The sequence below is a fragment of the Entelurus aequoreus genome, linkage group LG07, assembly GCF_033978785.1.
Source record: "Entelurus aequoreus isolate RoL-2023_Sb linkage group LG07, RoL_Eaeq_v1.1, whole genome shotgun sequence".
NCBI classification, from domain to species: Eukaryota; Metazoa; Chordata; class Actinopteri; order Syngnathiformes; family Syngnathidae; genus Entelurus; species Entelurus aequoreus.
The window spans coordinates 50342515-50364126 of record NC_084737.1 but is presented as its reverse complement, the minus strand read 5'-3'; the positions used below and the strand labels follow the sequence as shown (position 1 = coordinate 50364126).

The following is a 21612-nucleotide window of genomic DNA, read 5'->3' as shown; positions in this document are numbered from 1 at the left end:
GTCAGCGCAAATAAGTGTGCTTTTAAAGACAATTTAAAAGCCTCAAGGGATGTAGCAGCTTTGACATTCAGAGGGAGAGCGTAAGGCTTTTTGAGGCTTTTTGGATCAAAGTGAGAAATAATTACTGCCGAGTCAATGCAAAAATTTGAATACAGTAGTTTATTGATTTAACATTTAATCACCTTTTCCTATTTGCATACAGGTTAGAAAGTGGATGATTGATGGGGAATACATTCTAATTTGAATGTAGGCGCACAGCTAAACACACATTGGGGCAGCTGAAATTAGGGTTACAAGCACAATGAAAATGAATAGTATGGATTATGGAATGATTAATGTCTAGAATATAACTAGAACATTGTGGTATGGTTATGGTGTTAGTTTATTTCAAACATGCATACAATTACTTTATGATTCATTATAACATGTCCGAAAGGGTAGATAAAGAAATAGAGCTTATTTAATGCTACCCTTTTTTGTTTCATGTAGCAATTTTTTAACACATTTGTTTTTTTTTGTCCTGTCCAGCTACTCAGGCAAATTAATTAATTTTAATTAATTGAAGTATTTATTTCAAACCTGCACATTACAACAACACACATTTTTTTTTTTTTTTTACATTTTGGCAGAGACATTTATGCAAGGCTTGAAAAGGGGTTGGATGAAGCAGATGCTTATAATATCCCAACCCCTCTCACTCATTCCACATTTAACATAAAGAATATAATACAAGAACAATACTATACAAACAAAAACAAGAAAAGCTCCTGTACACTAACAATACAATAGTACCACTGTTACTATGAGACAAGACAAGACGAGACAAAACACACACACATACACTTACACACACACACAGGCCCAAACACTCTCTGACCATACACCTCTCTCCCATCGCTCTGTGCTGAGGGCATCACTCTCTTTCCTCCTCGTAAGTCTTCTGTACTTCTTTTTTAAACAGTCTTTTGAATTGAATCATGTTAGAACAGGTTTTTAACTCGTCCCCTAAGTTGTTCCACAGAGTGACTCCACGCACTGAAATGCACATTGATTTTAAAGTTGATCTAAATTTAGGCAAATATAATTTGTTGTTTCCTCTCAGACCAGACCTGGGCATTCTGCGGCCCGCAGGCCACATCCGGCCCTTTGTGCATCCCTGTCAGGCCCGCGTGAGGCCAATTATAAATTACAAAATACATTTAAAAAAGTATCTATGTCGAGTGTGCAATACAACGGTGCTGCTTTTGTTTTGAAAATCGTTATTTGTATTACTTTCGTGTGGACGTATGCGTGTGCGTGATTGTGAGTGAATGTGAACAGCTGCAATCACAAATTACAAAATAAAGTTGAAAAAACATCTATGTCATGCGCGCAATACAACTGTGCTGCTTTTATTTTGAAAAGTATTATTTATGGGCGTGTGTCCGTGTGTAACCTGCGAGTGAAGGTGCACATGCAGCGACAAGTGATGCACGGTTTACACCCGAGACACTAAAAAGAGAAAAGTTGATGAAGAATGGCGTGTTTTCAACAAGACATGGACTGCCAAGCAACGTTCCCTCTAAGGTGCGTGCCTGCGCAATTGCGCACTGCTCAAGCGTCCGCTGCGCGCAGCAAATATATGCCGCGCACCAAATCAAATCCCATCTGAATTCTAAACAAAATAAACATATTTATTCTATGTAATTTTGCAATGCAACTTTGAGTGACAGTGACAACAAGCGGCCCTAACGGTGTTCGTCAATACCGTTCAATTGAACACCGTTCAATTATTGTAACGTCTATCGAGATGCTTCGAGGACAGGAATTATATCGATCACTTTATTGAGCAAAACTGTTTATATTCGGACATAATCACACCAAAAACATGAGTAAAACAATTCTATCTCGAAAAACTAGTCATTTTCTGCCGTACAAACCAGGCCAAAACCAACTTGTCATCTGTCACCAACACGCATACCACTAAACCACTGGTGCGTTTATGGCCATACAAAAAGTCGGACAACTCAAACACCACACAAAGTTACACTATGACTCCTCAGTCATACGTGTGCTTATTTTACTGTTATTTATTATTAATGTTAATTTATGTATATTAGTCATGGAATGCTGTTACACACACTATGTTGAAGTATTACTATTATTATTAATTATTATTATTATTATTATTATTATTATTATTATTATTATTATTAATTATCTTACGGTACATATCAAAAATAATATTGAGCAAAATGTAATTGAAATATTGTCGATGTGGCCCTCCAGCAGTGCTCGGGTTGCTCATGCGGCCCCCGGTAAAAATTAATTGCCCACCCCTGCTTTAGGGGCTCCGTAGATTTCCAATGTTGTAAAAATGTGTAGAATAAAAATTTAAATACAGCATCTCTGTCAACAAAGATTTGCGTCAGTCTTTGATAGTAGGCTAATATAGCTAATATAGACACTTAAATCATGTGTTGCCTTCATTATAACTAGGGATGAAGCTCGAAACCGGTTTTCCCGGTTGTTCGATAAGAAAAAAAACGAGTCCTCGGACTCGAATCCCTTTTTGAGACCACTATAGTAAAGAAAAAGAGTTGGTTCTTTATTAGAATTTCTGGGAACGAATCCCAAATGGGCAATGTTATGCCCATTTGATTGTAGACTCTTACTGACACCTTGTGGCAATAAGAAAATACTACGCATCATTAGTCTGGCCACGTCCGGGTTGGCGAGTCAGTTCAGTTCATGAGACAATTGAGAAGTAGACAAGTTGTGTTAGCTCTTACAAGCCTTGGAAAAGATAAGTCTGTAAGTAAACTGTTTAACTTGTTTATTTAACTCAATATTAAGGTGGAAAGTGGTTAAATTTAAAACTAAGATGTTTCAATGGCTGATTTGAGGACTTAAAATGGCTGCCAGTCGTGTATTTCCACCATCAAAATAGTTTAAACACTCAGAAGTATTTGTTTGATGATAGTACTGTATATTTGTGTGAAGCTAATATTTACATATTGTGTATTAAATTGGAGTATGTTAATTGAATCACATAGCTTATACATTTGTCATTGTGTGTATTTCAGTTTAAAAAAAATAAAATAAATAACAGTCCAGTGCAAGACAAAAGTAAAGATAGGAAAAGACAAAGCAAGATCAACAACAATAAAGAGCCTAAATGGATTAATCTGCTTTGGAACTTTATTAGATGTCTTGGATTGTTTGTTAGCTGTCTGCCAGTGTGTGTAGTTAGTATGTTCCAATAGCAGCAGAAGTGCACTTTTTGGAGAGCTGTATTATTTTCAGTTTTGTGCCCAAGGGACTGATATTATTTAACACTATATTATTATTTATACACCTATAGTGATCACAGAGACAGGTTGTTTTTGTGTTACTGTATATATTTGTTTTTCTGAAAAATCCCACTTAATATACTTTGGGTAACAACAGTCAATATTTTTTTTTTTTTTTTTTTAGGGGAGTAACAGTCAATATTTATTTATTTATTATATATTTTTTTCTTATAAAATAAAAGTGAGCTTTTGTTAAACCAAATATTGTGTTTTTTTCCATATACAACAACCTATCTGGATTCGATAAGAGAATCGATAAGGAATCGGTTCGATAAGAGGATTCAATAAGACGATTCGATATTAGGCTCGAACTCGATGATTTCTTATCAAACATCATGCCTAATCATAACATTTAATTGTTTGCGGCTACAGACCGATTTTTTGGTTTTGTTGTTTTTTTGGTCCAATATGGCTCTTTCAACGTTTTGGTACAATAATGGACATATATAGTACAATAATGGACATATACTGAAACTATTTGGATTATAAATAAAGTTTCCCTAAACGTGCTTGACTTGATTTGTTGGTACATTGTTTGTGCCTTAGGTTAGTTCCGGTCTGGCACCCACGCACCGAGTGACATCAATGGACACTTTGAAAGTACAACTCTGTGGGATTTGACGAATGAGGGCGTGTCTGTGTGGTACATTTGGTTTGGAACAGGTGCAATGAACCTGGTGGGCGGAGGCGCGCACACACACACACACACACACGCACACACACACACACACACACACACACACACACACACACACACACACACACACACACACACACACACACACACACACACACACACACACACACACACACACACACACACACACACACACACACGCACACACACACACACACTGAAGGGGGCGGGGCCAAGCGTGGCGGTCCACAGGCATGTTCCAACATATCCAGGCGGCAGACGCGATGTGGATGTGATCAATCAATGGCCACATGACGCGGATGTGACTTCGTCTCTCCGAGCTGTCCCACACGGTGGCGCGTCCCCATGTCTCTCGTGTCGAGGGACGGGCTGCTGGAGAAGCGCAGCGGCGGCCTCCTCCAGCTGTGGAAGAAGAAACGCTGCGTGTTGACGGAGGAAGGTCTGCGGCTGCAGAGATGCAAAGGAGGCCCCGCCGATGCTCCGTGCGCGGCTTGGGGCTCCAGAGCCAAAGAGCTGCCGTTCGAAGGCATGGTGACGGTGGACTGCGTGGAGTACAAGCGGGGCTTGGTGTACTTTACTGTGGTCATGGCCACCGGGGAGGAGATCGACTTCCGCTGTCCGCAGGACGGTACGGCGTGGAACGCAGAGATCGCCTTGGCTCTGGTCCGTTTTAAGAACCTGCAGGCGGTGCAGACCGGGAGGAAGAGGCTGCTCTCTACGGCGCACCTGGGTAGCACCGGGGATGATGAGGAGCTATGACGGGGTGAGAACATGAAGACCGTGAGGTGTGTAATTGTGGTATCACTATTGTACTCAATCACCTAGTATTTTGGTAACTCTGATTAAGTATTCTGAGCTGAGGGGTAAACTATTAGTCTATATGTATATCAGTGCAGCATCAATAATAATAATTATAATAAATAAATAAATGCATCTTACGCCACAACGAGGATCCCGCTTGTGCAGCCCTTTGAGACACTTGTGATTAAGGGCTATATAAATAAATTGGCCCTAGTGTGTGAATGTTGTCTGTCTATCTGTGTTGGCCCTGCGATGAGGTGGCGACTTGTCCAGGGTGTACCCCACCATCTGCCCGAATGCAGCTGAGATAAGCTCCAGCACACCCCCCCCCCCCCCCCCCCCCCGCGATCCCGAAAGGGACAAGCGGTAGCCAATGGATGGATGATGTTTGGCACCTGAACTTAAAGGGGAACTTCACTTTTTTGGAATTTTGCCTATCATTCACAATCCTTCTGTAAGACAAGAACACGTATGTCTTTCTTGTTTTCTGCATTCTAACATAAATAAATGCGATCAAAAGTCATCTTACAATTGAGCGACCGTATTTTTCGGATTATGAATCGCAGTTTTTTTTCATAATTTGGCCGTGGTTGCGATTTATGTGTGAAATTATTAACACATTACCGTAAAATATCAAATAATATGATTTCTCTCATTCGCATAAGAGACGAAGCAAATGGCAGCAATCGTCACTCACACGTCAACCAATAAGAATTTGGCGGGGGAGGGTCATGGCAGAAGTGCATTGTGGGTCATGAAATGCTAACTGCTATATGCTACTGCCATAGCTATTAAAATGGATCACATCAACATTGGCGGTAACTTATAAAAACTGAGAAGGACTGAACTAAAATGGCACCGAAAAGGAAATCGTATACTGCAGATTACAAGCTAGACGTAGTGAAATATGCAGCAGAGAACGGCAATCGAGCAGCAGAAAGAAAGGACATACCAGAGGCGACACCGGGGAGGAAGATTTCATCCTATTTAGCGATCAGGAGTGACAGATTGTTTGGTAAACGTATAGCATGTTCTATATGTTATAGTTACTTGAATGACTCTTGCCATGATGTGTTGCGTTAACATACCAGGCACGTTCTCAGTTGGTTATTTATGCGTCATACGGCGTACACTTATTCAGCCTGTTGTTCACTCATCTTTATTTTTTTTAAATTGCCTTTCAAATGTCTATGCTTGGTGTTGGATTTTATCAAATAAATTTCCCCCAAAAATGCGACTTATTCTCCAGCGCGACATATATATGTTTTTTTCCTTCTTTATTGTCTTTAGTGCGACGTATACTCCAGAGCGACTTATAGTCCGAAAAACACAGTAACAAGCGCTTAAAAATGATCCCGACACTTCCATCCATAGGCGCCGATCCCGCGGGTGCTTCGGGGCCGAGCACCCACGGACAATGCCGAGCACTCACGTGGGATTGATGGCAACTTTCAATGTTTAAAATGATTTTTGAAAAATCAATCTTAGTGTGGTTAATTTTGTGGTGAGTTTGGTCCATTTTACAAAATAATAAATCCACAAATCATATAGGAAAGTAACTTCGCTGAACGTCTATTTTTTTTTTTTAATACACACCCACTGGCAGAAATGTAGATCGGCACCTATGCTTCCATGAAGGTTTCATATACATGCTGTAAGTATATATGCAATGTAGTAATAGTTACATTTATAATACTTGAGCATTATTTGTAAATCGTTCACTTTTTCCTTCGACCACATCACTGAGTACGATTGACTGCAGACTTCATGAGAGCCAACAAACCTAATAAAACATCATTTACTGGACAATGTCTGCTGTCACTGGGATGCCGGCTGATGGGATGTTCATATATTGCCATTTAGATGAAGAATGACTCATAATATTTGCGAGGAAAAAGGGGGTGGAACCAAGCGTCATTTTGTGTCTTTCTCGTCATTTGCGTTTCTAAATTGACTGTCAAAGTGAACCAACTTGTCAGATTACCTCCTCATCCTTCTACTATCAAGGTGAGAGGCAATATTTATGATCTGGAATTAACTTTCATGAGCACCGAGGCAAGGAAGCAGCTCACCTCTCGATAATGTCAACATAGGCACACAAGCCAGTGATCACGGTGCCGCTATAAATAGTCTGTCTGCGTTAGCGCTTATAATAACAATATCACTAATACTTGGTTAAAATTCAAGTCCCAAAATGTAAATGGAGTATTGTTGGCACTTTTGGTTATTTGAGTTTTATGGGCAGAATAGACGACCTCCCTTTGGCTCCATTGTACGCTGACTTTTATTTACGGGTTTTTTACAAGTTAGAATGCATTATTAAAAGAATCCATCCGTCATCATATCTTTCATAATTATTGTGAACGATAGGGGAAAATCACCCCAAAAAGCGCAGTTCCACTTTAAAGAGGCTGTTTGCAACTTCCTCACAGTAACATTTTTCAAAGCAAAGAATAATAACAAATACATTACCGGCTAGCTTATGTTACCATTAGTGCAGTTTAACAGAACATATTTGTTTTGAAACTGTCTATTTTTCACAATTACTAAGTTTATGTAGCGGTAATAAAAAATGTTGCCGGCCCGACAAAAAAGATTGGTGTTTACGGCTCACCCTGTCTCTTTCACACGTAAGCGCAGGGAGCGCGTGTACACATACAAAAACAGTCCAAGAGAAGGAACATACCATTTGCAGTCATGTTGTTGTTATGATGTGTGTTCATAGTTTTTTGGTGTAAGAGATGTTTCTTATCTGCTGACAGTTTCGGCGGACACTTCAGCCTTCGTAGCTTCCTGGTGTGACGTGTCTTAACGTCTGAACACAAGAATATTGCACCTATTTATTTCATCATGTGAATGCAATCGTTTAACCTCAAAGCTACCATCATGCGCGTGCACGTGTTACGTACGCACATGGTTACGTCGTTAAGTGTAGAAGCCATAAGAGGGCAGGATATAATGTTAAAATACATTGGAAAGTTAGTGCCCTCTAGGCATCTGTGTTAATGTTGCAACAGCCACTTTAGGATTGTTTTGAGATAATAGCTGCCCCTCGGCCAATTGTTATGCTTTAAGTTACATGCAACAATTTGAGTTGCAAGCATTCCCGCCATTAATTGGTGTATAAAAGTGAACTTTATAAAGTCCGACCAAAGCAATTGTCTTACTTGCGAGCATTGGTTTATTAGCTATAGATCGACGTAAATTTGTTTTTCCATGCATGGTAAAGGAACACAAGTGAGTGTGAAGGACAGTGCTGAGAAGAAGTAGATAATATTCATTGAATAAAACGAAAAAAAAAGGCAAAAACATGACTAACGTGTTTCATCCCAAAATGGCGAAACAGAATAAGCACAGCACTGCACCATACTGAAGCAGAATGAGTCAGGCAGCAGCCAGGAAAGTTCAAATAATATCGAACAGCGGACATTTACTCATGAAAATATGGAGAAGCTGTTGTTGGTGAGTTTGACAGAGAAGCAGTTCGCAGGAAATACTGTAGAAGTCTAAGGAAAATGTTGATCACATTACTTCATGAATCTACTGTAATTCTATTGTATTGTTTTTCATACATTTATTGTCTAAAGGTTTGTTTTTCTTTTAAAGAAGCATGTTACATGTTACGATTGTGACATTTGTTTAATTGATTTCTATCAGTTTCAATAGGAGATATTGATTTGAGATACATGTGTTTTGAGTTGAGAGCTCCGTCACAGAACCAATTAAGGTTGAGTACCAGTTGAGGTATTATTTAGGGTCAGTGAGAGGAACTGGAGACAAAACATCACAAAGAAAAATACCATAACACATTTCAGGGAGACTTAAGTGTTTGAAGCAAATACTTGCTTCATGGGTGCCTATCATTTCAAACACAATTGCAGCAATAACAATAATGCCCACATGCTTTAGGATGAGGTGACTAAAAAAACAAAGGTAGTTATTTAAAATGTGGTCTCTCACTGTCAGGAGCCTGGCGTCACAGTCTTCCCAGCACATGAAGCAAAACACTCAAAGCCGTTATTAAGTTGCAATGTGAGCCTCTAGAATAACGAGCCAGCCTCTCCTCTCCTGGCGAGCCAAGTATTTTTAAACACATCACTTCAGAGGATGCGACTTTTGTATTTGTATTGTGTGGAGTATTACTTCACTTTAGCCTGTTTGTATTTTTATCTAAACCGCAACCATATCTGCACTTTCATATTTAACCCCTTAATAGTAAACATAACCTAATAATAACAATGGAGAAACCAAGCTACGTAGACTAAAATGTGCAAATACTGCAGTTGCTCTCTATTATTTACTCTGACTTCTCTGAGAAATCTCACACGTCTATGACGTGAGCATTTAAGTCTGAACTATGAGCTCACAGCCCAGGAATCTGCTGTGACACTTCCTTAAATGAACCCACGAGTGTTCCCAAATTAACTTAGTCGCCGCGGCAACAGTGTCATGTAGCTCCTCTTAACATGTGATATTGAAATTGATAGTAATTTGTCGGTTTTCTTTCTGTTCAGCTTTTCTACTCCCTGGAAATGAAGCATCCAAGAAGAGATGATGATGAAGACATTCTGGTTGAGCTCCTACATTAACTTTTCATGATGGCAAGAGTACATCTGGCTCATGTCTCTTCTGAAGTTGTGAGATGTTATTTCCAACTATGTGGATATTGTAAAGGAAAATAAGCCCTTTATCAAACAAATCTACTTTTTTCACCCTTTGTGCCTTTTGATATTTCACAAGCATCTTCTATACTCTAGGATATTATTTCCCCTCCCTTTTCTAACATTACCAAAACAAGTCACTTTATGTCTTAAGTCTTTGCTTTTGATCGGGGAAAATGCTGTTTGACTGATTTTTTAAAACTTACCGCAAAAGACTGAACACACCTGCATGTTTTTTTTTGTTTTTTTTAAAGCTAACATGAAGTATAACTATTTTGCTCACATTTATCGTGTATTCCCAATGTTGTACAGTTTAAAATACTTCAATAAAATTATTCATGCGGTCCAATTTCTCAGAGCCAACGTTTTTTTCTCCAGCGGTTTTTGTGCCGCCGTGAAACAGAGGTTGTCTTTTTGCACTTTTGTGTGTGTGAGCATGCACGCTGCATTCAGGGCACCTTTTGTTTGCAGGACTAATGAGAATCGCTGAAGGCTGGCACACATGAGTCTTAACCGTCAGGCGACTCTCGTTAGCAAGCTGGCAGATGTTGTTCATTGGAGGATGTTTTGTGTATCACGAATATAACAGTCTGTGTGTTCACTGGGCAGGGAGGGGGGCCTCTTTCATTACTGTGGGAAAACCCCCAAGTTATTACCACACCTCGCGAGCCAGCATGCGAGGGAGACACCCAGTGATGGATCCATGCAGGTAGTGAGTGGAGGATAAACAGGAGCTCTTAGAGGGACTTCTGTTGAGAAGTGTGAACATTTTTAAAAGCAGACTAAATTAAAAGACTGTGTGCTTGGCCTTAATTGGTGGCTAAATGTTTTTGAACCACATTATTTCCTGTTGTGCGGATGTCAAATCACTCGAGGCGTGCCTCCCTACTGGTAAATTTACAGCAGTGTGTGTGTGTGTGTTGTATTTTTAGTTCCCATAAAGCAACAGGACTACCTAGGATCTGGCCTCGGTCAGGAACTACTTCAAACACATTTTGAATGATATCTGATTCCAGATGCTATAGGTCCAAGGTTATATGACATGGTTTATTTTTGTCGGTGCGTCACTTGTTGCCTTTTTTAAGCAATGTAATCGTCACCACTGGTCTTCTGCCACAGAATGTCCATGGAGTCTTAAGGAGTGGACCTTACAAGGACCACCTTACAAGGGATCACACCGTCACTAAAACCATTGAAAGACATTCAGCAGGCAAATGTGTGTCCCTCATGTGGTGCAATCATGTTACACTGTGGAAATTGTAGGATGTGTGGATCATGTTGATATTCTTCAGCCATTACTTATCATGTATGCTAAACTAACACAGCAGAGTTGAAATTAAGCAAAGCGGTTATCTCTCGCTACACAACACCAGTCATATAATCGCATAAGGAAACCTTTGACTACTGCATAGTAATAATAGTATATCATTAAATGTTTCAACATTCCCTCGTAACATTCTAATTATTCTCTTTTTTTGAGGGCTTTGAGACTAGAGTTACATAATAACTTGTATACCAAAGGTACCAGGAACTTTTGGTGGGAAAAGGGCTTATTGCTTGTCAATTAACTTCTCCGGTCCGTCTCTCAAATACGTCTCTGCATCATAAACGGTGATTTCATAAGTCCTACACAAGTGTTTTTCAACCTTTTTTGAGCCAAGGCACATTTTTTGCATTGAAAAACTCCAGAGGCACACCACCAGTAGAAATCATTAAAAAACGAAACTTGGTTGACAGTAAAAAGTCGTTGTCGCAATTGTTGGATATGACTTTAAACCATAACCAAGCATGCTTCAATATAGCTCTTGTCTCAAAGTAGGTGTACTGACACGACCTGTCACATCACACCGTGACTTATTTTTAGTTTTTTGGTGTTTTCCTGTGTGTAGTGTTTTAGTTCTTGTCTTGCGCTCCTATTTTGGTGGCTTTTTGTCTTTTTTTGGTATTTTCCTGTAGCAGTTTCATGTCTTCCTTTGAACTATATGTGCTGCATCTACAAACCCCATTTCCATGTGAGTTGGGAAATTGTGTTAGATGTAAATATAAACGGAATACAATAATTTGCAAATCATTTTCAACCCATATCCAGTTGAATATGCTACAAAGACAACATATTTGATGTTCAAACTGATAAAAAAATGTTTTTGTTCAAATAATCATTAACTTTAGAATTTGATGCCAGCAACACGTGACAAAGAAGTTGGGAAAGGTGGCAATACATACTGATAAAGTTGAGGAATGCTCATCAAACACTTATTTGGAACATCCTACAGGTGAACAGGCAAATTGGGAACTGGTGGGTGCCATGATTGGGTATAGAAGTAGATTCCATGAAATGCTCAGTCAATCACAAACAAGGATGGGGGGAGGATCACCACTTTGTCAACAAATGCGTGAGCAAATTGTTGAACAGTTTAAGAAAAACCTTTCTCAACCAGCTATTGCAAGGAATTTAGGGATTTCACCATCTACGGTCCGTAATATCATCAAAGGGTTCAGAGAATCTGGAGAAATCACTGCACGTAAGCAGCTAAGCCCGTGACCTTCGATCCCTCAGACTGTACTGCATCAACAAGCGACATCGGTGTGTAAAGGATATCACCACATGGGCTCAGGAACACTTCATAAACCCACTGTCAGTAACTACAGTTGGTCGCTACATCTGTAAGTGCAAGTTAATACTCTCCTATGCAAGGCGAAAACCGTTTATCAACAACACCCAGAAACGCCGTCGGCTTCGCTGGGCCTGAGCTCATCTAAGATGGACTGATACAAAGTGGAAAAGTGTTCTGTGGTCTGACGAGTCCACATTTCAAATTGTTTTTGGAGACTGTGGACGTCGTGTCCTCCGGACCAAAGAGGAAAAGAACCATCCGGATTGTTATAGGCGCAAAGTTGAAAAGCCAGCATCTGTGATGGTATGGGGGTGTATTAGTGCCCAAGACATGGGTAACTTACACATCTGTGAAGGCGCCATTAATGCTGAAAGGTACATACAGGTTTTGGAGCAACATATGTTGCCATCCAAGCAATGTTACCATGGACGCCCCTGCTTATTTCAGCAAGACAATGCCAAGCCACGTGTTACATCAACATGGCTTCATAGTAAAAGAGTGTGGGTACTAGACTGGCCTGCCTGTAGTCCAGACCTGTCTCCCATTGAAAATGTGTGGCGCATTATGAAGCCTAAAATACCACAACGGAGACCCCCATCTGTTGAACAACTTAAGCTGTACATCAAGCAAGAATGGGAAAGAATTCCACCTGAGAAGCTTAAAAAATATGTCTCCTCAGTTCCCAAACATTTAATGAGTGTTGTTAAAAGGAAAGGCCATGTAACACAGTGGTGAACATGCCCTTTCCCAACTACTTTGGCACGTGTTGCAGCCATGAAATTCTAAGTTAATTATTATTTACAAAAAAAAAAAAAAGTTTATGAGTTTGAACATAAAATATCTTGTCTTTGTAGTGCATACAATTGAATATGGGTTGAAAAGGATTTGCAAATCATTGTATTCCGTTTATATTTACATCTAACACAATTTCCCAACTCATATGAAAACGAGGTTTGCACTTTGTTTTAGCAATCAAGACTATTTCAGTTGTTTTTAATGCTTCTTTGTGGGGACATTGTTGATTGTCATGTCATGTTCGGATGTACATTGTGGACGCCGTCTTTGCTCCACAGTAAGTCTTTGCTGTCGTCCAGCATTCTGTTTTTGTTTACTTTGTAGCCAGTTCAGTTTTACTTTTGTTCTGCATAGCCTTCCCTAAGCGTCAATGCCTTTTCTTAGGGGCAGTCACATTTTGTTTATTTTTGGTTTAAGTATTATACACCTTTTTACCTGCACACTGCCTCCCGCTGTTCCCGACTTCTACAAAGCAATTAGCTACCGGCTGCCATCTACTGATATGGAAGAGTATTACCCGGTTACTCTGCCGATCTCTAGACAGCACCGACACTCAACAACAACACATCATTTGCAGACTATAATTACTGGTTTGCAAAAATATTTTCAACCCAATTAGGTGGAATTAGATCATCTCCCACAGTACACCAGACTGTATCTCACGGCACACTAGCGCGGCACAGTGGTTGAAAAACACTGTCCTACACAGAGACAGAGTTGCCAGAAACAATCACCATATCTCTGGAAACAAGTCGCATATAAAAGGCGGATATTAAGCGGATGCGGACTTGACAACATTACGGTAAATTCTAAAGAATAATATTAAATGATTACATTAAAATAGTGTAGTTAATGGTAGTAAATGGCATTGTAAGGTTTTTAAACAATATTTCGACTCTAAAAGTTTGTTTACATGTTAAAATTGCGCTCTTTTTCAGGGGGGAAAGCACCAATTAAATCAAATGTATTTCATTTCAATGGAAGACTTTAAGAGCTGGGGCACAGAACCAATTACATGTGTAAGTTGAGGTACTACTGTACCTTCAAGCATGGATACATGCCACTGAATTGAGGACTGACTTTACTCCAACCAATCAACCATGTCACCATGTATAGTATTTTAACATTTTTACCCAAGGTCTATTTGTTTAAATTCCATCATAATTGACAATCTCTTACACATGAGCTGCCAGCATCCCTGTAGGTTGTCCTGGAGCCAAAATCCTTAGTCCTTAGTTTGTGATGGATTTGTGGGACACTAGTGGGGCGATAGGGGATTAGACAGTGAGAGAAATGGAGGGGGGCACCAATAATAGCCTCCACTAACAAAAGAGGAAGAGAGAAGTGAGATAATGGGAGGTGCGGTTATATAGAGGGGCACCAAATCATTGCGCTCATCTCTTGTTTTCATTCACTGTGCTGCTGTCACATCTCCTCCTTCCTTGCTTCTATCACTGGTAAGAACTTTTCTTTGTGTGTTTTTATTACGCTTGCTGGTTGAATCTTCCATATGTCACAATGAACAGCCATCCATGCATCCATTTTCTACTGCTTGTCCCTTTTTGGGGTTGCGGGGGGTGCTGGAGCTTATCTCAGCTGCATTTGGGCGGAAGGCGGGGTACACCCTGGACAAGTCGCCACCTCATTGCAGGGCCAACACAGATAGACAGACAACATTCACACTCACATTCACACACTTTGGTCAATTTAGTGTGTTTAATGAAGTGTTTTAAAAAGTTTTTGATTACTAGTGTAAGTTAACCAGAAAGATGCTCTTCCATATTTACTACCAAAATCACTGAAATACAACCAATCAGCGCAAAATGTGCAGGCTGATTTGATTTAGCCTTTGAACTTTTGGATGTTTGTTGTTGCTCATTGCATAATTGACTCCGCTCCAAGAGGTTTTTCCAGCATCAGTATGAGTTACTGACAATAAATCCCTTCACCAGGCTGGCCTCCATCGTGGCCAAATCGCCCTCCACAGCTGTTTATCAGATATGCCAAGGTCTATTTGGGGAGACAGGCCATTCAAATTCCAATGTGCAAGATAATACTATGGAGAAAGACAAGAACAGGGGAGAGAGATAAGGGGTGGCTATCAGTTTGGAATCTTCCTAATCCACCAGAACAGATCATCACACTGCGGGAGGCCTGGAGTGCATGGAGGGTTGTTACTTACCACGGTGATGTGAGACAGGGATGGAGAACTGAAATATTGTGAGACAGAGTAGGAGTTGTGTTAATTATGTGACAATTTGACAGAGGATAAAGGGGGGTGAAGAAAAACAAACATACACTCAAGTCATGACCGTTGTCACATTTGGATGAAACTCACTTGACCACACAACTAAGTCATCTACACACATCTATCTATGTGTGATGGACTGCAGGTAGGAATGTGATACTTATACCGAGGGATTTTTCTTGAAAGAAATACATTTTTACGACTAAGAAATTTTCGATTTCAGGAAAGTGCTGAGAGAATGTTAACCACGGGCATAATTGGCACAAATTCATTGTTGACGGATGCATTTTGAGTGCGCTCATAGCGATGTATGGAAATATGATGATGTGCACAAACTGCTGATGTACAAACACGGACAACTGTTTAGTGAGCATCTAATCTCTTCTGTCTTTCCACCAGGGAGCGATCCCATCACCAGGATGCCTGAGAATGTGTGAGTGATGAGGATCTGATCCTATTATAGACTAGTCTCAAACACACACATACACAGACTGCACACACACTCACAAATATTCATTTTTTTCACTAATATAGTTAAGCCAAAAGTGATTTATATCTACCGTATATTATGCACTATATGGCGCACCGGATTATAAGGCGCACCTTCAATGAATGGCCTATTTTAAAACGTTGTTCATATATAAGGCGCACCGCATTATAAGGCGCACCGCATTATAAGGCGCATAGAATAGACGCTACAGTAGAAGCTGGGGTTACGTAATGCATCCCGTAGTTGCGAGACCTGTTGTGGCTCAATATTGGTCCATATGTAAGGCGCACCGGATTATAAGGCGCTTTGTCAGCTTTTGAGAAAATTGGAGGTTTTTAGTTGCGACTTATAGTAATAAATAGTTAACCTCTCTTACTGGAAACAACAAAATAAGTTATGTCCGAAATAATAACTAAAAATAGTCAAAATGTAAACGTTTTGTTGTTGTTGTTGTTGTTTGTTTGGACAACTTTGAATGAACACAATATTTCTCTTCTGAACTAAAACCTCCATTACAATTAACCAGAAAAGTATGATTTAAATCCAATCCATTATTAGTGTAATTAGATTATCATTGTCATTGCATTCAGAAAATAAAAAATGCCTGTATTAAGACATGATATTAATCATTTGGATGTGTGAATGTTGTTTGATAAATATAGCTTGACACGGCTTAAAGTCTTTTTCGCTATTGACCGAATAACAATATACCTATAAATCATTTTGCACTTAACTGTAATTTTCACAGCTTTAACTGCTTGGATATTAATACATGTTTTCTCCTCTTAACCATGGCTGTCTGATCCTTGCAGGCCAGAGGTAAGATCTGATTTCTACGATCACAACACAAAAACATTATATACTGTGTGCATGTTCCGCAATAACAGTGGCATTATGATATGATTCTTTATTTAGAGAAAACCAAAGATATCAGCTTCAAGGAAGCTCATGCTCAAGGTTGGCAACATGCATGGTCAAACGTTAAAAGTATTCTGTACAAAGAATTATGGAGTTCATACATTTGGCCACAGAGTGGCAGCAGAGAGTTTGCTGTGTGAGTCAGGGTGTTGCCATTTTGCAGAGTCTGATGGTGGCAAAGGCCAAGGAGGAACTTGAGCAAGAGATCCTAAACAAAGAGGCTGAGAAAGAGACGTACCTGGCAGAGAGAGCTCCTCCCCTCAACACCAGTCACATGAGCATGGCTCAGTTACAGGTAGAGTGTGCATAAGTCTTCCTTCCACTGGCCTCCCTGAAATTGAAAACCACAAGAAACTGTAAAAAAAAAAAAAGTCCCATTATTCTACTAAAGACTATTGTTGGCAGACTGAAGGCCTCCTTTATCCCAATGCAGGCATGCTGTTTTTGTCAGTTTTGTACTATGTTACCACAGATAGCCCCTAAGACATGCATCATATGTATATAATAATCATGTATTTAATTGTTTTGTACATGTAGGATCTGTGCAGAGAGCTCCATGCCAAAATTGATGTAGTAGATGAGGAGCGATATGACACTGAGGCCAAAGTGACGCTCAACACACGTGAGGTACAACTTACTCCCTTTTCATATTGCTACATTAACACAATTATATTGAGAATAGCGATACTTTGTTTTTTTTGTAGGCCCCACTTTTCATATGATTCACATTTTTTGAGAATTTTCTCCCGGTAGTTGTATACCGTCTTGGTTATTGTACAACCAATCATTGCGCGTAACTAGGGATGTCCGATAATATCGGCCGATAAATGCTTTAAAATGTAATATCGGAAATTATTGGTATCGGTTTTAAAATGATCGGTATCGGTTTCAAAAAGAAAAATTTATGACTTTTTAAAACGGCGTACAAGCCGTACATGGACGTAGGGAGAAGTACAGAGTGCCAATAAACCCTAAAGTCACTGCCTTTATGCCCCGGCCCAATTACATAACATTTGCAGCTTTTCACACACACAAGTGAATGCAAAGCATACTTGATCAACAGCCATACCGGTCACACTGAGGGTGGCCGTATAAACAACTTTAACACTGTTACAAATATGTGCCACACTGTGAACTCACACCAAACAAGAATGACAAACACATTTCGGGAGTACATCCGCACCGTAACACAACATAAACACAACAGAACAAATACCCAGAACCCCTTGCAGCACTAACTCTTCCGGGACGCTACAATATACACCCCCCGCTACCCGAGTTGGACAATATCGGAATATCGGATATCGGCAAAAAAGCCATTATCGGACATCACTACGCAAAACAAATTAGTTGTTTGTTTATCATTCCACTGAATCGACTTCAGAGATTGGGCCAAAGAAAGTTGTGGGTGACAGCACTTTAATAAAGGTGAAAAACACTATTAAATTCAAAGATTTCCAGTACTAGGTGGGTGTGTTTTGAGGGCCAAATGTGACTAAATGAAATAAATAAATCTTTGAACAATCACCCCCGAAACCCCGAGACGGACAAGCGGTAGGAAATGGATGGATGGACGGATGGATAATTCCTAAAAAGTAACATTAATTAATTATATTTGGAATTAAATAAATATGGTATTAAATGTGCCATTCATTTATTTAATGGAACATTACAAAACCCAAAACCAGAGAAGTCGACTTTGTGTAAATCGTAAATAAAAACAGAATACAATGATTTGCAAATCCTTTTCAACTTATATTCAATTGAATAGACTGCAAAGACAATATACTTAACGTTCGAACGGGAAAACTTTATTATTTTTTGCAAATATTAGCTAATTTGGAATTTGATGCCTGCAACATGTTTCAAAAAAGCTGGCACAAGTGGCAAAAAAGACTGGAAAAGTTGAGGAATGCTCATCAAACACTTATTTGGAACATCCCACAGGTGAACAGGCTAATTGGGAATAGGTGTGTGCCATGATTGGGTATAAAATCATCTTTCATGAAATGCTCAGTCATTCACAAACAAGGATGGGGTGAGGGTCACCACTTTGTGAACAAATGCGTGAGCAAATTGTCGAACAGTTTAAGAACAACATCTCTCAACGAGCTATTGCAAGGAATTTAGGGATTTCACCATCAGAGAACCACTGTCATCAAAAGGTTCAGAGAATCTGGAGAAATCACTGCACGTAAGCGATGATATTACGGACCTTCGATCTCTCAGGCGGTACTGCATCAAAAAGCGACATCAGTGTGTTAAGGATATCACCACATGGGCCCAGGAATACTTCAGAAAACTACAGTTGGTCGTTACATCTGTAAGTGCAAGTTAAAACTCTACTATGCAGAGCGAAAGCCATTCATCAACAACACCCAGAAACGTCGCCGGCTTCACTAGGCCCGAACTCATCTAAGATGGACTGATGTAAAGTAGGAAAAGTGTTCTGTGGTCTTACTAGTCCACATTTCAAATTGTTTTTGGAAACTGTGGATGTTGTGTCCTCCTGAACAAAGAGGAAAAGAACCATCCAGATTATTATAGGCGCAAAGTTGAAAAGCCAGCATCTGTGATGTTATGGGGGTGTATTAGTGCCCAAGACATGGGTAACTTACACATCTGTGAAGGCACCGTTTTTGCTGAAAGGTACATACAGGTTTTGGAGCAACATATGTTGCCATCCAAGCAACGTTTTCATGGGTGCCCCTGCTTATTTCAGCAAGACAATGCCAAGCCACGTGTTACAACAGCGTGGCTTCATACTAAAATAGTGTGGGTACTAGACTGGCCTGCCTGTAGTCAAGATCTGTCTCCCATTGAAAATGTGTGGCGCAATATGAAGCTTAAAATACCACAATGGAGACCCCGGACTGTTGAACAACTTAAGCTGTACATCAAGCAAGAATTGGAAATAATTCCACCTGAAAAGCTTCAAAAATGTGTCTCCTCAGTTCCCAAACGTTTACTGAGTGTTGTTAAAAGGAAAGGCCATGTAACACAGTGGTAAAAATGCCCCTGTGCCAACTTTTTTGAAATGTGTTGCTGCCATTAAATTCTAAGTTAATGATTATTTGCAAAAAAATAAAAATACGCTTTTCAGTTCGAACATTAAATATTTGCAGTCTATTCAATTGAATATAAGTTGAAAGGGATTTGAAAATCATTGCATTCTGTTTTTATTTACCATTTACACAATGTGCCAACTTCACTGGTTTTGGGTTTTGTATTTTATTACCTTAATTCATGAAATTATTATTATTAAAAAATTTGTTAAAGACAAATTTGAGTCATTATTCAAATATGTATTCATTTGTTTAATTTTGTCTAAATTTGGCCCAACGTAGGTGTGCACATGCCTCCCCATCATCGTCTTTGCCAACAAAAGCAAAAGTAAAAGTGATGTTAAAACGGCTTTGGTTTTTGTGTGACCTTTCAGAACAGATTACTAATGAAAACTGAGTTACCACAGTCTGTTATATTTATCAGATAATGCATTACCGCTCAACTCCTGTTCCCTGGCCCAGATTAAAGACCTGAGTATCAAGGTGTTAGACCTGAGGGGGAAATTCAAGAGGCCTACACTGCGCCGCGTTCGTGTGTCTGCTGACACCATCCTCCGCTCGCTGCTCGGCTCAAAGCACAAAGTCTCCATGGACCTCCGAGCCAATCTCAAGTCTGTCAAGAAAGAGGACACTGAGAAGGTGTGTGCTCCGTTCAAAACAAAACCCATACTTCCACCCAAATGAGTTCCAATGCAAGACAAGCATGACGTTATCTCAGGACTCACGTGTGATGCCGTTGCCAAAGAACATGTGGAAAGTTTGCTAATGTGTGTGAGAAAGGTGTAGTTGGGATACGGTGTCATTGTGTGCACAGAATACAAGACAATGATCTCATTGTACTCAGAAGGAAATCCTGGTGCTTAGAGAGAGAGAGAGAGAGAGAGAGAGAGAGAGAGAGAGAGAGAGAGAGAGAGAGAGAGAGAGAGAGAGAGAGAGATACTACAGTTTTAAATGTGTTTCCATGCATGCAAACATAGACAGCAAGTTCTTTTAGAAATTAACCCACATTCTTATCTCAACAAAGAATAATCTAAAGCACATCTTTTTTTCCTGCAGAAGAGACCAATAGAGGACAGTGACTGGAGGAAAAATGTTGAAGCCATGTCAGGAATGGAGGGAAGAAAGAAGATGTTTGACGCTGCCATGGGTTCCGCCCAGTAAACCCAGTACCTGCGTTAACCCCTGCACCTTAATCGGTTTTCCCAACATCCTCAGCAAATACGAGATGGTGTCTACAGTACTCCCTCTCTTTACTGTAAAATGAACATGACTATGTCCATAGGCTTTGTTATTGCCATTGAAATTGTATTTCTCCCAAACCTCACACCTCTGATCAGTAATAAAATGTTCATTCGAATAAAGAGATTATTTGTGATGTTTTGTGTGTTACTTTGAAACAACAAAGCTCCAATCTCTTTTAAAGTTGATGATGTTACCGCCATCACAACCCTGCTAAAGTATGTCGATACATTGATTTTCAAACTGTGGAATGAGAACAAAATAATAACATTGTAATTCATAATTAATCTAATTTAATATGAATTTATTTTCTCTTGAAACACTTTTTGAAGAGATACTAAAGCTTTTTTGGGCAGCACGGTGGTGGAGGGGTTAGTGCGTCTGCCTCACAATACAAAGGTCCTGGGTTCAATCCTGCACTCGGGATCTTTCTGTGTGGAGTTTGCATGTTCTCCCCGTGACTGCGTGGGTTCCCTCCGGGTACTCCGGCTTCCTCCCACCTCCAAAGACATGCACCTGGGGATAGGTTGATTGGCAACACTAAATTGGCCCTAGTGTGTGAATGTGAGTGTGAATGTTGTCTGTCTATCTGTGTTGGCCCTGCAATGAGGTGGCGACTTGTCCAGGGTGTACCCCGCCTTCTGATCGAATTTAGCTGAGATAGGCTCTAGCACCCCCCGCGACCCTTAACGGGACATCCATCCATCCATTTTCTACCGCTTGTCCCGTTCGGGGTTGCGGGGGGTGCTGGAGCCTATCTTAGCTGCATTCGGGCGGAAGGCGGGGTACA

The 21612-nt window shown here is 40.0% G+C and overlaps 2 protein-coding genes across 3 annotated transcripts; both read left to right on the top strand.

Annotated features, from left to right (window-relative positions):
* The first annotated feature begins 4196 nt into the window (after nt 1-4196).
* On the top strand, nt 4197-9801 carry phlda3 (pleckstrin homology-like domain, family A, member 3). 2 transcript variants are annotated; one of them, XM_062052121.1, is made up of 2 exons: nt 4197-4753; nt 9306-9801. In XM_062052121.1, exon 1 carries the CDS (start codon nt 4336-4338, stop codon nt 4747-4749), a length of 414 nt encoding a protein of 137 aa, XP_061908105.1. In that variant the 5' UTR covers nt 4197-4335; the 3' UTR covers nt 4750-4753; nt 9306-9801. The 2 variants fall into 2 exon arrangements, with proteins under 2 accessions (XP_061908105.1, XP_061908103.1); XM_062052119.1 differs by having other exon boundaries at nt 4200-4775.
* A 5721-nt stretch (nt 9802-15522) lies between these two features.
* On the top strand, nt 15523-20941 carry tnni1a (troponin I type 1a (skeletal, slow)). The gene is made up of 6 exons (XM_062052118.1): nt 15523-15543; nt 16516-16557; nt 16682-16813; nt 17056-17145; nt 20046-20222; nt 20640-20941. Exons 2-6 carry the CDS (start codon nt 16549-16551, stop codon nt 20742-20744), a joined length of 513 nt encoding a protein of 170 aa, XP_061908102.1. The 5' UTR covers nt 15523-15543; nt 16516-16548; the 3' UTR covers nt 20745-20941.
* The last annotated feature ends 671 nt before the right edge of the window (nt 20942-21612 follow it).

Excerpts from the sequence above, each read along its gene's own strand:
- phlda3 (XM_062052121.1), top strand. The coding sequence starts at position 4,336 with ATGTCTCTCGTGTCGAGGGACGGGCTGCTGGAGAAGCGCAGCGGCGGC.
- tnni1a (XM_062052118.1), top strand. Across the intron at positions 16,814-17,055 it reads TGAGCATGGCTCAGTTACAG|GATCTGTGCAGAGAGCTCCA; the intron begins GTAGAGTGTGCA and ends TTGTACATGTAG. Across the intron at positions 17,146-20,045 it reads TGACGCTCAACACACGTGAG|ATTAAAGACCTGAGTATCAA; the intron begins GTACAACTTACT and ends TCCCTGGCCCAG.